The 16,991-nt window shown below is 51.4% G+C and overlaps 1 protein-coding gene across 3 annotated transcripts in view; it reads left to right on the forward strand.

Annotated features, from left to right (window-relative positions):
* LAMB3 (laminin subunit beta 3) overlaps positions 1-16,991 on the forward strand; it is a 95,920-nt gene that overhangs the window by 61,049 nt on the left and 17,880 nt on the right. For all 3 annotated transcript variants that reach the window (XM_079761945.1, XM_079761943.1, XM_079761944.1), the window contains 7 exons: positions 553-617; positions 1,409-1,563; positions 11,908-12,022; positions 12,535-12,608; positions 14,322-14,513; positions 15,819-15,882; positions 16,267-16,463. In XM_079761945.1, coding sequence (XP_079618071.1) covers positions 590-617; positions 1,409-1,563; positions 11,908-12,022; positions 12,535-12,608; positions 14,322-14,513; positions 15,819-15,882; positions 16,267-16,463 — 825 coding nt within the window. In that variant the 5' untranslated portion in view covers positions 553-589. The remainder of the gene's footprint in view (positions 1-552; positions 618-1,408; positions 1,564-11,907; positions 12,023-12,534; positions 12,609-14,321; positions 14,514-15,818; positions 15,883-16,266; positions 16,464-16,991) is intronic.

Consider the following 16,991-nt stretch of genomic DNA (forward strand, 5'->3'; position numbering starts at 1 on the left):
AAATCCTCTAGGCCTCCCCATCACATTCCAGCTAACTGTCTAGGCTAGAGTTGTGGCCGCCACAGCCTTACCCTCGAGGTGGCCCTCAGTGGTATGAAGGCCATGCCAATGGAAGGACAGGGCTCCCTCCAGACTTTCAGCCAATTTGACCCACTCGCCTTTGGACCTGTGGGCTGGGCTGGGCTCTGAGCAAGGCATTCCTCTTTCTTGGGCAGCAACAAGGCCTCACACCTCTCTGCAAAGGGCCCAGTGGTTTATTGTCCTTATGACTATCTGGGGCAGGGCCTCTCATTGCAGAGGAGGAAGCTGGAGTCTGGGAGCGGATGGCATTCCACCAGGGCACCCCATGAGTCATATGCCAGCTGGGACAGTAGTCTAGGGCTCTGGCATTTTCCAAGCTTTTGGCTCCAAATGTACCTGCTGCTCAGAGGTGTCCTAGGTCAAGACCCTAGGTAAAGACTTCTGAAAAAACCTGAGCCCAGAAACAGAAAAGGGGCTAGTGTGCCCCAGCAGTTTGCATGGCTTTACCCAGGTTGCTTTGCTCTGTCTCAGGTGAGGTCCTTTCTGGGGATCACCCCATTGGCTGAAGATGAGGTCAGTCCTTCTCCTGTGTTTCGGTAAGTATCCCTTCCCATCCTGCTGGGATCTGTCATATCCCACAGCAGGGTGGTGGCAGCTATGGGTAGAAGGACAGTTAACCAAAATGTGAGCATAACCTGTCACCCTTTAGCCTTAGGGTTTGGAGCACTTGTCTATTGGGGACACCCATGAGGTTTCTCTGCTCCTTCAGGCCTTCGGGAAGATGACTTGCTGCCTCTCTTGAGGTGTCTTCCTAGTCCCACCTGGGGGTGGTTTCTGCTCCCCAACTTCCCTGCATGGTCTCTCTCCCACCCTTTCACTCCCAGGCTGGCTCCAGTCCCATCATGTCTCGAGTTCTCGATTTTTCATTGAATTGGAGCAAGGCACTCACAAAATGTGGGTCAGCTTTGCAGACAAGGGGGCAGCAAGAATGCAGGTACCTCCCAGTGCCCCACAAGTGGCCAGCAGCCAGCCCTCCTCTGGGCTGTTGACAGAGGCCACGCTGCCAGCGAGGAGAGATGTGGACTGTGTCCTGGTGGCCAAGCGTGTGTCTGAAGCTTGACTTGAAAGCTACATGTCAGGGTCATCCATGGATGTTGGTTGCCAGTTTTCCCTCCTTTTTTCTTTTTTAAGTTGGGGCTACAGAACATGAAATCAGCTTTTTTGCCTAATAGTCCCAGGATTATAATAATTACCTTCACCAGCGAGTGTAAGCAGGAGAGAAGGAGAGGGTCTAGTCTTGTCGATGTCTGCTTCCCTGAGGGACGCGGGGGTGGCCGTCTAGACCCACTGCTCTTCAGGCTGAACCCCAGCACCCCTGTGATTTCAGTCTTGCCCAGCTTCCTGTGTACCCAGCAAGCCTGCTCCCGTGGGGCCTGCTATCCTCCTGTTGGGGACCTGCTCATTGGGAGGACCCGCCATCTCCGAGCTTCCTCCACCTGTGGACTGACCAGGCCTGAGACCTACTGCACGCAGTATGGCGAGGTAGGCCCGAGCTCCACGGCCTCCAGCGCTGGAGGAAGGAGCGGTGGGTGGGGTGGGGAGCCTGCCATTGTTCACTGAATATTTACAGTGTACTTGGTATAGGCCCAGCCCCATGCACTATGGGGAGTGGAGGTGGGGGAGGGGTGCAAGAAAGTATAAGGCTGGGCAAGAGAAGAGGTACTCAGAAGTAGCTGAATAGCTCTTTTCTCTCTTCTGCTCCATACAATTGGAGCATGGGCAGGACAGTTATTTCTCAGCCCCTGGGCATGGGCAGGGCAGTCATTTAAGTCTTGGGGATAGGCGATCAGATAAGTAGAGATGCTTTATATGTAGGGTCTGCCATGTTTGGTGGACAAAGTCAAAGCCTGTGGAGCACAGGGGCTGGGATGTGGGCGCTGGCTTGTGTCTTGCCAGGGGTGAGTGGCACCACGGTCACTCTATTGCCAGCATCTCTTTGGCCAGCGTTGGGGGGTGGCTGTGGACAGAGCTAGCAGGAGAATATATGGTTGTAGGCTGGAGCTTACCTCTTATGCTTTGTAGTTATCACGCATGAAGATCCAACTTCCTTACCTCTCAGCCTCCTTGGTCCAAACGCTTTGTTCCCCGAGGCAGAGGGGGAAGCATTCAAACTGTTGTTAAGGGACATCGATCAGTGAAATAAATGAGGAAGTGATGTGAGGTTAGCAAGGAGGTGCAGGGGCTCAGTGGATAAGTGAGAAAACGAGCTGAGCGAATCCAGGAGCGCCAACGCTTCAAGCTACGCCAGTTAACATCGCCTGTAAGGTAACGGATTTGTTCAAAGAGCCGTTGTGAGTTTTCTTCTAGATTTTTCTTCTATATTGCCTCTGGAGCTTTTTTTTTTTTAGGAACTTCAAAAAGGTCGGGGCCCTTCTTTGCTTTCATGTTCACGAAGGTTGAGTGTTTTTTTGTTTCCCAGCAGTTTATCTCATTGGACCATTTTTTCTGCCTTCAAAATACAGGTTTGGGTGAAGGAGTGGGTGAGGGTGTGGTTTCCTTTGAGTCTCTGCAGCCTTTGGGGGGAGGGGGGAAGAGAGAGAGAGAGCAAGGGAGTGAGACAGATTGATTGCCGGGAAGGAGACTTGTGTTATCGGTGGTTTCCTCTTTCCAGAATGTTCTTGTCCTCAGGACCATGGCTATGTATCTGATACTGCATCTGGGCTCACTCCCCTTCTAGTCCCCAGTTGTTCTTTTGGCAACTTTAAATCACAGATGGTATTGAGTTGTCCTTTGAATGTGCTGAGCAGAGATGGCTGTGGTTTCTGCATCTCACCCACTTGGAAACGGGAAAACCGTCTGACAGTGTTGGGTAAGATGGCCAGCATCAGGCGAGGCCTCCCTGTGGGCCCAGATTACTCCACAAGCATCCGGTGACCTGGTGGTACTGAGCTTTCTGGGCAATAGAATGACTGTAGCTGTCCCTTCTCACACACTCTCAAAATCCTGTGCCGCTGAGCCACGTCTAGAAATTTCAGGGAGACCTCTGCCTCCCTTCCTTGGGCTGACCACCTCTGGGAGAGGAAGCAAGGAGAGATTGGAGGCCACAATGCCGGGCCGTCCCCTCCGCCCCAGGCCTGTCTGGACAGCCTCTCTCCCTCTGGCTCACCTTCTGAGTCCCGTGGATGCCCCAGGAAGCCAACTGCTTTCCCTGCTTTTAAGTAGCCCCTCGAGAGCGAAACAGGGTGCTTGCAAAAGAGAAGTCTAGACTTACAACCCTGGGGATCGATAAATCTCAGCTGTTTTGTAGCTATGACTGTCGAGAAGCATTGGCCCTTTTTCTCAAAGGGGAGTAGATCCATGGGCCCTCTTGGAAAGAGTAGCAGGCAGGGCATCTTGAGTGCAGGGTGCAACCCCAGGTCTGCCACTCACCTGTGATGTGATCAGATGCTACCCCTCTCCAAGTCTCAGTTTTCTCTTCCGAGAATGAGTGTCAGATGAAATGGTCTTCAGGGCCGCTCCTTGCTCCAGCCCTCTTTGGGAATGAGCTAACTTCTAACCAGCTTCTCTCCCACCCGCTCTCTGTCTTGTCTGATTTTGCCTCCCCTCTTCCTTTCCTGCCTAATCTTCCAGAGGCCACGGGTTGCTAGTGGTGAACCCCCACACTGAAGGCACAGACACTCCCTTCCTACGATGTACCCCAAGTCCTCACCGGGTGCAGAGATAGCTGGGTGATGAAAATTAGAAATCCCCCTGCTGAGTTCCAATTTCAGTTCTTAAGTTTATTTTATTAGTAGATTATAGCAGCTATAATTTATTAAGCACATGCTATTCATTCCAGGCATCATACTAAGTGGCTTATCTAAATTATCTCAATTAATTTCTCACAATACTCCTTGAGGTGGCTCTTGTTATCCCCATGAGGTCCTGGGAGGGTGTGTGCCGGGACCCCAAACTTCTGATGGAAACACATCGGGGTTGAGTTTTCTGAGCAGCCCCAGCTGGAAAGAGGGTGGCATGATACAGAGATGCATTGCTAGTGCCTCTCCACTCTCCCCATCCCATGTCCCCTCTCTACCAGCCCCCACTCCCATACACACACCTTCCTTAAGTCAAAGCCTCTGGTTAGTGCCTCTGTCCTATTTCCATCCAGGGGTGACATTGTGAGCCCTGAGCTCAGTACAAGATCACCCAGCACCCGCTGCCTGCCCACTGCCCTGGCACGGATGCAAGTGCCATGGGGATTTATGACCTTGGACATTTCTGCAATGCTCACTCCCCACCCCCCAGCCGCATGGGGACTCAGTGGAATAGGCGTTGCAGAAGCTGGTGGGACCCCTTCCAGTTCCAAAATTGTCTGTCCCAGCTCTAAATATCAGAGCGTTGTCTCTTTTTGTGTGGGCCATGTTAGCCTGTTGGCATGCTACCTCTGCCCAATTTTATCTCAGTGGCTAAATCCTACTGGCTTCGGAGGCTAGCTTTGGTGGGTTTGGGGTCCATATTGCAACCCTCCCGATGGACATAGAACTTGGCCAGCTTTGCCTGTGCCACTCCTCCCCACTCACTTCCAGGCTGCCTATATTGACTACCCATTAGCTGCCTGGGCTGGGCCCCGGGCAGTTTTTTACCTAAATGGCCTGAGGCTGCGGTACCATCCTGTCCCCTTGTTCTCTTTCTTCCAGCTTCTAGATAACCTCTGGGTAACCTCACTGCACCATTGTCCCCTGAAGCTCAAGCATGAATGAAAAGGTCTGTGACCATCCCTAGTCTTGGTTCTCTTCTGTGTGTTCCCGGAGCCTCAGTTCCTCATTTGAAAAAATGAGAGTAAGGACAGTGTCCACTTCAGTAAGTTGTTGTGAGGACTGTAGAAAAGAATGAGCCACCTGGCCACTGGCGTGGTGTCTGGAAGATGCTAAATGTTTCATCCCGTTTCCCACCCACGTCTGGGACCTGTGTCTACACGTAGAGACCACCCCGTCTGTGAGTCACACTCCCGAGCATTTCTTCCCTGATCAGGATAGATATTCGCATGTTTGTTGAAATGAACCCATCCTTGGGCCATCCACTCTCTGCCGCCAAGGTGACAGCCACCGATCTGATTTGCAGTGGGTGTTAGAGGATCTGTAGGAATTCATGGTCAGCGAAGTCGCCTGCCTGGTCCTGGCTGTCGCTCTGGTCCTGGCTCTGACACTTAGAATAGAAACGTGACCTTACAAAGGCTGTGGCTCCTCTCTAGACCACCACTTCCCCATTGATGAAGTGAAAGAGTTGGGTTAGTCAACCTTTACATTAGTTCAGCTTTAATATCTCCGCCAGCTTCTTGGAGTTGGCTGGGCTGGTGTGTCTGTGTGTGACCTTGAGGGTCTGCCATGTTCTTTCTCAGGTGAGCACTGGCAGGGCCTGAGCCATGCCCTTTGGTCGTCTCTGGGCTGGTGCATGCTCCTCAGGAACCAGTGGGCCTCACCTGGAAGCTCTCCAGCCCCATTTCTGCCTCTGACAGTGTCTCCTCCAATGTTGTGTCTGCTCCCCCAGATGCTTTATTTATCCCCCACTCCCTCCTTGGTGGGGGAAAACTTAATTACCCAGCTGCCTTAATAACAGTCTCACGCAGTGCATTCCTCAGGTTAATTAGCTGTGTACACCAAACAGCTGTCTTTTTTTTTTTTTTAATCCTCACCTGAAGATATTTTCCCATTGATTTTTAGAAAGAGTGGAAGGGAGGAGGAGAGACAGCGAGAGAAAAACATTGATGTGCCCTTGACTGGAATTGAACCTGGGGCCCTTCAGTCTGTGGGCTGATGCTCTACCCACTGAGCCAAACCAGCCAGGGCCAGCAGTCATTTTTATCACTTGGAAGCAAGCTGAGGGGGCAGTAGCCAGTTGACATCCCTTTCTCCCCAACACACACACATGCACGTGGGTGCACCCACACCCACATGCACACACCCAACAAGCACTGTCTTTCTTTATTGATTGTTTTCTTGACCTTTGTCATGGCGAATGTGTTTACAGAGGATGGTGTTCATGTAGGTCTTGAGAGTGTCATCCTCCTTGCTCTCAGAGGACTTCAAGACTGTCTCTGAGTCAAATATCTGCTCTCCTGTTTCCCAGAGGCTCTCAGCAGGTCTGAGACTCTCAAAGCAAGGCTCTAACCATTGGGGTTGAAGCATTGTTGAGTTCCTTGTTTAAAATGCAAACACCCTTGGGAAAGGCACCATATTAGTCTATTATCAACTATTTATAACTCAGCAAGGGTTTGCTTATGAGAAAGTTAGCTCTGGGTTTTGCAAACGGTCCCAAGAGAGTAAGACCCAGGATGAGTGACTTTTGAGGAGATAGAAGAAAATGAAAAGGGACATTGAGGAAAAGAGTGGCTGTCAGAGGGAAGCAAAACTTGGGTTGGTGGAATACGAAATTCTTGGGTCCTACTTATTATGGGTTGAGGAGTGTGGCTTATGGAGCGAAAAGGAGAGACGAGAGGGGAAAGGTGTGATGGGAAGGCCTGGACACAAACCTGGGTGGGTTCACAGCCTTGCTGGCCTGACCTTTCACCCCATTGCTCCAGGGGTTCAGATCACAAGAAGTTGCTGGGCAATTTCTTGCAGACCTACTTTGTTCTGTTGTTATCAGGAACTGTAGGAACCATTGTCACTGGTAGAGTCTGCAGAGGTCCAGGCCAACTCTCTGCACTCAGGTGTAAGGGGACCCCTCCTTCTGTAGACGTCTGGGCTGGTCTGCCCTTCCCAGGACAGAGGGGAAGAAGCCTCTTGACAACCAGTTTTAGTCCCTGCAATCTTCCATGGTTGCCAACCTACCACTGTATCCCTTGACTTAGAACAGGACAAGAAGGTTTGGAGGCAGGTAGCCTGGAGCAGAAATCCCTGCTTCCTCTCTTCCTAGCTCTATGGACTTGGACACATTTCTTAACTTCTCTGAGACTTGCTCTCCTAATCTGTGAAATGAGGATACCTACCATTTAATATAGTACATCTGCCTCAGAGGTTTTGGGAGGATGAAATAAGGTAACACAGGAGAGAGCACGGTGCAGTGTAATTTCTGGATGTGTGGTAGACATCATTTTTATAATCAGCTTCAGAAAGTGACCTTTCTGAACTTAGTTTGGATGGAGATAAGGGTGGTATAGAATTAAGGCTTTGGTCAAAATGTACCTCATAGCATTGGGGCACTCCTCCTACCCGCACCACAGCAGGCCCTGACTTTTGACCTTTGCTGGCAACATCCATTGACATAGAAGTGGTGAGGCTGGTGGATCTCATTGGGTTCTAGTGAAGGCCTTGCTGACAAAGGCCTTTAGGGACCTTTCTCTCCCTGTCCACTTTGCTGGGAAGAGTGTTTCTCCAGTATGGGGTCTGGCCAATGGCTTATATTTCTCTTGCTTCCTTCCCATTCTTTCCTTTTTTAAAAAAATTTAAAAATATATATCTTATTGATTTCATAGAGGAAGGGAGAGGGAGAGATAGAAACATCAATGATGACAGAGAATCATTGATTGGCTGCCTCCTGCCTGCCTCCTACTGGGGATCAAGCCCACAACCCGGGCATGTGCCCTTGACTGGAATCAAACCTGGGACCCTCCAGTTCACAGGCCAATGCTCTGTCCACTGAGCCAAACCAGCTAGGACTTCTTTGCATTCTTGTTTGGAGTCTCTAACTTCTGAGCTGACAAGCTGGATGGAGTAGGGGAGAATTCTAATAGAATGTTAAAGCAAGGAGGAACTTCATTATCTCATCCCACCCCTGCATTTAACCAATGAGGAAGCTGAAGTGGAGGGAATGTTTTTTTTCTTGCAGAGAGCTGGATTTTTAAAATTGTATTATTTTTTGTGTATCCTGTTTTTTTTGTGTGTGTGTGTGTTTTTTTTTTCTTTTGGCCCTGGCTGCCAGCCACAACCCTGACTGTAGCTCCTTATATAGACACAGGTGGCCTCTGGCTTGCTCTTGGGAGGGAGCTGGGCCATGTCTAACCAGGGCCTGTTTTTCCATTTCGCCCCCCTCCCCACCCCTCCGAATTAGCTGTGTTCTGCAAAGACACAGAGCTTTACTTGCATTGCTGTCTTTTCCCCACCCATCTCCACGGCGTTGCCTCCTGCTGACTCTTGCTCTCTCTTTTGCCCTCCCTGAGCTCTCTGGGAGGGCTTGTCTTCTGGCCAGACTGAGCTGAGCTTCTAGAAGGCTCCAGGATAAGGAAAGAGGCTCAACCTTGCCAGATGGAGAGCAAGCAGGAGCCAACCTGGCTGGAGGCCTGACAGGCTGGATTGATATTAACTCCGTGTCTCCGAGGCAGCGCTGCCAGAAGAATGCAGCCAAGTGACCCCAGAGAGAGCAGCTGCAGCTGTGAGCTTCTATCACTCGGAGAGACAGAGGCAGACTCACGTAGCACACACCAGGGGAAGAGCCTCACCCTGAGAAACACACACACACACACACACACACACACACACACACACACACACTACATAGAGGCATACAAGAATAAAGTAGAAAGGGACACTGAGGCCCAGGGGGGAAGAAGAAATCAGCAGCTTGTCCTCACGTGGGCTTCTGCCATGAGCAGTTCTATTTCGGGCCGCCATCCCGCTAGCTGGTGGGCAAGCAGAGCTGCTTAAAATACCTGTCGCAAGCCGGCTGGCTCAGCCTGTCTCTAAGGATTGAGACAAATCCCTCCTTTAGCCGTGTTACTATGATAAGCAGCACATAGTGTTAGGGGTACGAGCCATCTGATCCCTCCGTCAGTGGCTGCACACGTGGAGGGAAGGTGGAGAAGGCATGGGCACCCTACACTGTGAGGACTGAGGGAGGCGGCAGGGTAGCAAGTCCACACTGAACACCTGGGACATTTTTAGTTTGTTTTGTTTTACAAGAATGCCTGTTTTCCTGAGTATATAAGTTAATCTATACCCAAAGTATGAAAGGTTTAAATTATTAAAAAATTACAAAGATGGAGGCAAAGTTACCTATAATCCATTTCCCAGAGGTATTAGATTAAACTACATGCAGTTGTCATTTTTGTGGGTTAAAATGGCTGAATATCAGCAATTTTATAATATTGGTGTATTTCCTTCCAAACATTTTTCTGTTCCTTTAATATATATATATATATATATATATATATATATATATATACATATACATACATATATATATATATATGTATATATATATACTTTTGAGATCATGATGTATATTCAAGTCTATGCCCAACTTTTTTCATAAAACATCATAATGTAAGCATTTTCCTCAATGTCAACAGTGTTTTAATAGTTACATAATATCCCATCATTTGGGAATATCAAGGGCATTTCCAGAGCCCTGGGTTGAGCTGCTCTAGCTCCCATTCCCGTGGCCCCAGGAAAGAAAGAGCCTGCTTCTGCCGCTCTCTTGGCCAGGGAGCAGCTGGGATCAGCTCCCAGCAGAGCGGGGAGACGGCTCTGGTGACAGGCCACCGGAAGACAGCGGCTCTTGTCTCTGAGGGACGTGTGCTGAGTGCAGAGGACGGGGAGGAGGAGCGTTGGCCCCTGAGAGGCTGGGCAGAGTGGGGAGAAGGGCGTGCTCTCTGCCAGGGACCAAAATAGGGACCTGCGGGAGAGTCAGGTCCCAGCAGGAGGCTGCTGTTGCCCAGAAAGGAGCATCTGAGGTGGCGTGTCGCTCTTTCAGCCACGGACACATTAGCAGTCTCCGTGCTAACTGAGCTGGGCCAACCCGAGAAGCCGGCTTTCTTCCCCAGGTGCTGTCTCTGCCTTAGCCTCCCCCAGGGGCAGCTTCAGGGGCAGAAATGGCCTTTGGGGGAGACAGACATTGTTTCTCCTGACCATGCTTCCCACGATGGCTGTGGAGAGAGAGCGAGAGCAAGAGCGAGAGTGAGAGAGAGAGAGAGAGAGAGAGAGAGAGAGAGAGAGAGAGAGAGAGACAAGAGGGAGGAGGGACGGGACCCTCTCCGGTTCTGATGCTGATACTGCCTATCAGTCAATAGGAAAGTCACGTAACCTCTTTGAGCCTCAGCATTCTCACATGTAAAATGGGAATCAGACTACTTGTCAGGGGAGGAAGACAATAAACAAACACTGTAAGCAAATAAGTAGATGGTGAATGCCCAGACGTCCCGTGGAGATATGTACTATGAAGAAAAATGTGGCCGGGCAAGGAATGGACAGGGACAGAGAGGGGCGGGGGCAGTGGGTGCTGTGTCTTGCAGGCCGCATGTGCCAGCCATAATGGGCGCATTAAATTGTCCAAAAATTATTATTTAAAAAAGCGCTTTTGGACACGATGAGGACAGCTCCAAGAACCAGGATGGTGCCAGTTCTCTTGCAGATGGGAGGTGAGAGCTGCAAAGGGGTGGGAGGCAGAGGCTCCGCGAGCCAGGACACCTGGCACCCCTTCTGCGGTCAGCATTCCAAGCTGTCAGCGGTGGAGAGGAAGGATGGCGTTGGGCAACGAGTTTATAACTAAGTCACAGGCCTGACATACTAATTAACTGGGTCCCTTTGGGCCAGAGCTTTGGGGCTAATCAGTTCAGGAGACGTGACCTCGGTAGTTCATCACCTTCCCTGGCAGGGTGGAGGGTCACAGCTGGAGGGCCTCAGAGGAGGAGGCCCAGGGGGAAGCAGAGGCATGAGGGGCCGGGGGTTGGAGGTATAGTGGTTTCTACCCAGGAGGACCAGCAGGGCAGGGAGGTTCTTGTCCAAGCCTTGCTTCTACTTATGGGTAATTTGGAGCCCTCTGCACAGTGATCTTTGCCCTGGGCACAAGGTTTGGGATGCTGGTTACTCGGAGAAAACAATTGTATGTGTGTTGAAGGGGCAGCTGGGACAAGGTGATGCTCGCTCCGTGGGGTGCGCTCACACACAAAAACTAAAAGAACAAGGGCCGTGTTCTCTGGCCATGTTCTTTTTCCTTGGCGATCCCTGCCCTCCTGTGGAGCCCGTGGCGCGCAGTTCTGCCTCTTGTCTCCCTCCAGGGCACAGGCTAGGGAAGGCGTGGTTATGGGACCTCACCATGAGGCTGTTTCCTTCTAGGCTGCCCACTTCAGCCCTGATCTTCAAGGGCAAGAGCCATTGTCCTCAGCCCAGGGCTGCATGCTTCTCTGGCCTCGGGACTGCCTACCTCGAGTCCCATTTGGTTGGGGCCCCCAGGATTCTCTCCTGGGGTGGGGGAAGGCCACACCTAGGAAAGAGCCTCGGGTCCCAGACATCAGTGTTGGAAGGCCCTAGGGATCCCCTAAATGTTACCAGAATGCGGGGTCCCTGATGGCAGGGTCTTCGTATTGTTCATTATTATAACACCAGAGGCCAGAGCAGGATCTAACACATAGTACATGCTACCACGTAAGTATGTGTTGAATGATTCGGTGACTTTTCCAACCTCCACTCAATTTTCAGAGGAGAAAACTGAGCTCAGAAAGTGAGTTCCCAGAGCTAGGGCTGGAACCCCAGATTCCCTGGTCCCTCTCCTTGATCCTCAGAAATGCAATTCCCCCCAGGCTGCCAGCATTAAGTGAGATGCGATATAAAACTCTGTAGCCTGCATTTAGCACATAGTAGATGCTAAATTAACGTGTTTTTCCTCCCCCCCCCCCCTTGGCATTATTTTTAAGTTTCTCTTGGAGGCAAGGTCATATACCAATGACTTCCTACCACCTCACATCTCTTTCCCAACCCGAACTTTTATTATTCATTTAGCTATGTCTTAGGATGGACACAAAGGAATTAAGTTTAAAGATGACCATCATCCTTGTTTTAAGAGGTTAATCCTCTCAACTATATCAATGGGAAGGATTTCCCTGGAGGGAGTGCCCTGGGCTCTCAGGATGCAAGGGGAGAATGCTGTCTGGACCTCACCCCTGAGTCTGCTGTCTCCCTGTCCCCACAGTGGAAGGTGAAATGCTGCAAGTGCGACTCCAGGTTGCCTCACCATTACAACAGTCACCGAGTGGAGAATGTGGCTTCGTCTTCAGGCCCCGTGCGCTGGTGGCAGTCACAGAACGGTAAAGGCCGCCGCCTCTAGGGTATAACATGAGAATTAACCGAGCTGGAGGAGGGTCCCACCGGTGGGGTGGCCGAAGGGTGCCTGGGAACTCTTTGGGTTTCACAGGCATTTGTTAGGGCTCTGGGACGTGGTGGTTGACAAGCAGACTATTTCCTCCAGGTGTGAGGGCTGGCAGATGTTACAGGTATTTCACCCCCACTTACCTGCAATGGGCTTGTTGGAGGAATTGAGGTTTGGGAACAGGTCTGTGTTGAATAGACAAGTTGAAACTCCTTTAACATCTCAGGGGCAACAAGTCACGGGGGGCAGGAAGTTTGGCCAAAAGCACACAGGATGCTGAGTAGATAATATAAGTAGAAACATGCTGGTGCCATTCCTCCCCGAGAGGGAAATCAGAGAATCAGGGTCAGCGAGTTTCTCACTGCCTAGAGCTGGGGTGGTCCAGAGCCTTCTTCAGGCTGTGAAGGTGGAGAGTCCCTGGCCTGAAGTTCCTCCTTTTTGTCCTTCCAGACGTGAACCCTGTCTCTCTGCAGCTGGACCTGGACAGGAGATTCCAGCTCCAAGACATCCTGATGGACTTTAAGGTGCGCTTCCCAGGATGGCACGGGATAGGAGAGGGGACCCTGGGTGATGCGAGCTGACTCACGGGGAGCGCAGAGTTCTTGCCTGCCCGGGCTGGGCTGATGGCACCACATGCTGGGTGGGCCTCCCTCCCCTAGGCTGGGCGACACTTGCCCTGAGCCTAAATCGTGGTGACAGCAGAGGCCCACTCCAGGGAGAACTCCAGGCTCCCCGTCTCTGTGGTGCAATGGTTTTAAATCCACTTCCTTGCTGCCCCCTCCCCCACCCAGCACATCTAACGGATTCAGCTCTGCCAAGTACCAATTCCACTGGGGCCGTCACTTATATAGTTGCGCCCTCTTGATTACTCCGCTCTCCCAAGTTTGCTGCTGAGGTTGAGTTAACAAACAGCCAGGAGCGGGCCCATCCATCCACAGGAAGGAGCGCTTTCCGAGCTGCCCTGCTGGTGAGCTGACTGCTCACCAGCGCTGTGACCGCTCAGAGTCCTCTCGGCTTCTGCCGTGGGACTAGCCTTCTGAGATACTCCTTTCGGAGGGAGCATTTTGATTCCTTTGTGACGGGTCATTTTTTTTGGTTTGTTTCAGAGAAGGTTTGATTTTATATTTCTACAGAAATGGTGAAATATTTAAGGATCAAGATTGGTTATTAAGATTAGATGGCCAGGAAGGGTGATACCATTTTCGGGAGTTAAAATGAGCTGAGAATAAAAAGCAATAGAACCGAATTTCTTGTGTTCCTGAGGAAATGAAGAGCCTCACCCCAAGAAAAGGCCAAAAGTGTTTTTGAGAAATGCCAGTGTCGTTGAGTAAATGCCCAGTCTCCAAGGGTGCCTTCATTGGGATGGATACGGTTAGTTTCATATCACTCACCCGTTCATGTATATGTCCATTCTTGCTACAGACACATAGAACACTGATTATGTATTGGGTTTGGTGCCAGCTGTCAGGGATAAAGGATGAATAAAGCTAAATCATGGTCCTCATGTTGCCTTAGTACATGCAAGGAAAGCATTGAACCAGTAGTGAGTGTGCTGTGATATTGCTAAGTAGGGGTTCTGGGGAGCATGGGAGGGGACATCTAGCTTGTTATGTCTTGAAGAGGGGCTGTCAGAGAATGAACCCACAGGAAGATAAGCCTTCCTAGACCAGTAATAGCCAGGGGAGGGGCAAAGTTCTTTCTAGGCAAAGGGAATAGTAAAGAGCAAAGACCAGGAGACAAGAGGCTAGAGGTATATCATTGGGGAGGGGGCAAGGGAGTGGACATGGGGTGTGGAGGGGAAAGTGTGTGTTGGTGATGAGAGATGGGGACATGGAAGGCAGAAAACTGGTGAGAGATGAGTTTACAGATATAAATGGGGAGGCGGAAAGCAGACTAAAGACTTACCCATTTATTCAACAAATGTGTTCTAAGCACCTACTATGCGCTGGATGTTGGAAATACAACTGTGAATAAGACAGACAAAGGGGCCTGTGGTGTACGGTAGTGGTACTCAGTCGGGATGTTTGGCAGTCTCCGGAGGCATTTCTGGTTGTCACACCGTGGGTATTGATGTCTAGTGAGTAGAGGTCAATAGAGGAGGGATGCTGCTAAGCATCCTGCGGTGACCAGGACAGCAGCCACCAGCACATCTCTAGGAGCCTGTTTCTGTGATTGTGTCCCCAAGGTCCTCCCCACCCTCCAGTCACTCAAGCCTCACCCTGACTGTGTCTCCGCAGGGGCCCATGCCCGACGGGATGCTGATCGAGCGCTCCTCGGACTTCGGGAAGACCTGGCACGTGTACCAGTACCTGGCTGCCGACTGCAGGTCTGCCTTCCCCCGCGTCCGCCAGGGCCAGCCTCAGAGCTGGCAGGACCCTCGGTGCCAGTCTCTGCCCCAGAGGCCTAATGTGCACCTAGATGGGGGCAGGGTAAGTAGAAGGGACCCTGGACATGTAGCCCCGAGGGGTCTCTGACATGGCGTCGCTCACACCTTCACCCAGACTCTTGAGAAGGGATGAGAGCCCCCTCAGGCAGTGCGCCTCAATGTCTTTCCTGAGCTCTCCATCCTCAAAATAGTCATTGCTTGTCCTCTTCGTGCCCAGGAAGTGTATTTCAGAAACGTGTTGAGCGCACTGCTGACCCAGCCCTGCCCTCTGCCATGGCCCCCTACCCCACGGCTCATCGGCCGATCCCCATAGTGGAGAGGGTACAGCCGACTTTGCTCCAGTGTGAGGATTTTGAGACGGCGACTTAGAGTCAAGTGAGCAAAGACACACATTTCATCTAACCTCTGCTTTCACCTCAATAGGGTATAACACGAGAATTAACCTTTCCATTTAATCCATTCATGGAGCCCCGTCGTTGCCTTGGAGGAAATCCAGGTCTAAGCCACAGTCCCCTAAACCTAAACCCTGGGCTGGAAATGAGAAAATGCCCCTAGAAACATTTCAATGCCTCTCCTCCGAATCCTCCCACCCGGTCAAATCCCCTCATTCCTTCCATCACTGCGTCCCCCACCGCCAGTGGGAGGCTGTTTGTTCTTTCTCTGGCCCAGGCTCAGGGAAGCCCTCTGAGCTGCTCTGTCCTGTGGGGTGCTTGGATGGCCTCTTTCCTTCGCTGTAACAGCTGCTCCCTGGTTATTATCACACCCAGATCCTCGATGACCACAGTCTCCAGACCCCACATCAAAATACAGGGCTTTTTCCTGCTTTGTGGAGGGTTGATGTGAAAACTCTTCTTGGGGTATGAGATAAAGTCACATCCAATAAATGGCTCTTATTAAAAAGGAAAAGCGTAGTTAAAATTGGGGTGTAGAGGGTGACAGTCACCCCATCCATGCGCCCCTTAGGCTCCGGATCCTGTCATTCATCCTGGGTTTTGGAAAATTAGTATTCCCTAAACCTGTGAATGTACAGTACATCTCTTACTGTAATTTCTGGTCCTAGGAAATCAGGAGATTCTTGGAATGGCTATATTTTCAATAGAGAGGAGAGACTGTACACACACACACACACACACACACACACACACACACGCACACACGCACACGCACGTGCGATCATCTCGCTCTCCGAGGGCAGTTGGCAGGCCTCACGTTCATGGTGGTCTTGGGTTCCAGGTTAGAAGGACTTCAGCATAGTGTGAGGAGGGTGGGACCTTGAGTGGAAGGGAGACTTCTGAGCTTGGGGACACTTTCTACCTCCTCCTCAGTGCCTGCCTCTTTCCTCTCTTAGGTCCAACTGAACGTTATGGATTTAGCCTCTGGGATTCCAGCAACTCAAAGTCAAAAAATTCAAGGTCAGCATGGCTGCCCCTCAAGCCCGTGGGACTGTGGGTGGAGAACAGAACAGGGGTGGGACCCAGGTCACGGAGCATCCCTGCGCTTTCCTGTTTCTGACAACACGGCAGGATTGGACACTTGCCCTGCTGGCCCCGGAGGGTTACCGTGGTAGCCCAGAGTTGCAGAAGGCCTCAATGTGTGTGTGTCTGTCTTTTCTGCCTCGGAGGGTTGAGGATGGGGAGGATGACCCTTGGGATAACCTTATAAAGGCAAGGAAGCGGGTTGGTAAAACCAGAATTCCCTTCTTTTCCCACCTTGCCCATGGAGACACTAATGGCCTCTAACTTCCTTTCCTTATTGTCTTTTCCCATCCCCCTCCCTCCCTGTGTTTGCCCTCTCAGAGCTGGGAGGGATCACGAACCTGAGAGTCAACTTCACCAGGCTGCCCCCTGTGCCCCAGAGGGTCCACTATCCCCCCAGCGCCTACTACGCGGTGTCCCAGCTGCGCCTGCGAGGGAGCTGCTTCTGCCACGGCCATGCTGACCGCTGCGCCCCCGAGCCCGGAGCCCCCGCCGCCGGCCCCTCCACCGCCGTGCAGGTGACAGTCCGGGGTGGGAAGGACGAGGAGCAGGGGCAAGACCAGAACAAGTAGGGATATCTATGAGCCTTCCTTAAAGCAGGGTGGGCACTCTATTTAAGTCGTGAATATTTCATATTTTAGCAATGGTGAGAAAAGTGTAAGTGATTATCCTTTCAAAGGCCAGGATTTTGTAGCCCTGCCTGAGACCTGCAGTTTGGTGTTCTCAGTTACACGTGAGCACGCGTGTGGGCGTGGGGGAGTTTAAGGCAGTGCTTCTCAGCCCTACCCACGCACGATCAGTTCCTGGAAATATTGCCAGGCCTTTGTTTTCTAAAGCTTTGCGATGTTCTAATACCCTCCCAGGGCCGAGCGCTCCTGGCCTGGAAACTCTGAAGTCCCTTCTAGTGGTGAGCGATGGGCAGGGTGAGAGAGAGACCATCTAACACGGATGCCACGTGTGCCCCAGAGCAGCCGAGTCGGATGCATCAGGGATAGGGTTAGAGGCTCCAACATATCCAGCCACCCAGGGGCTATTGCTGTGAAACC

This window comes from Cnephaeus nilssonii (genome assembly GCF_951640355.1).
Source record: "Cnephaeus nilssonii genome assembly, chromosome: 21".
In the NCBI taxonomy this organism is placed as follows: domain Eukaryota; kingdom Metazoa; phylum Chordata; class Mammalia; order Chiroptera; family Vespertilionidae; genus Cnephaeus; species Cnephaeus nilssonii.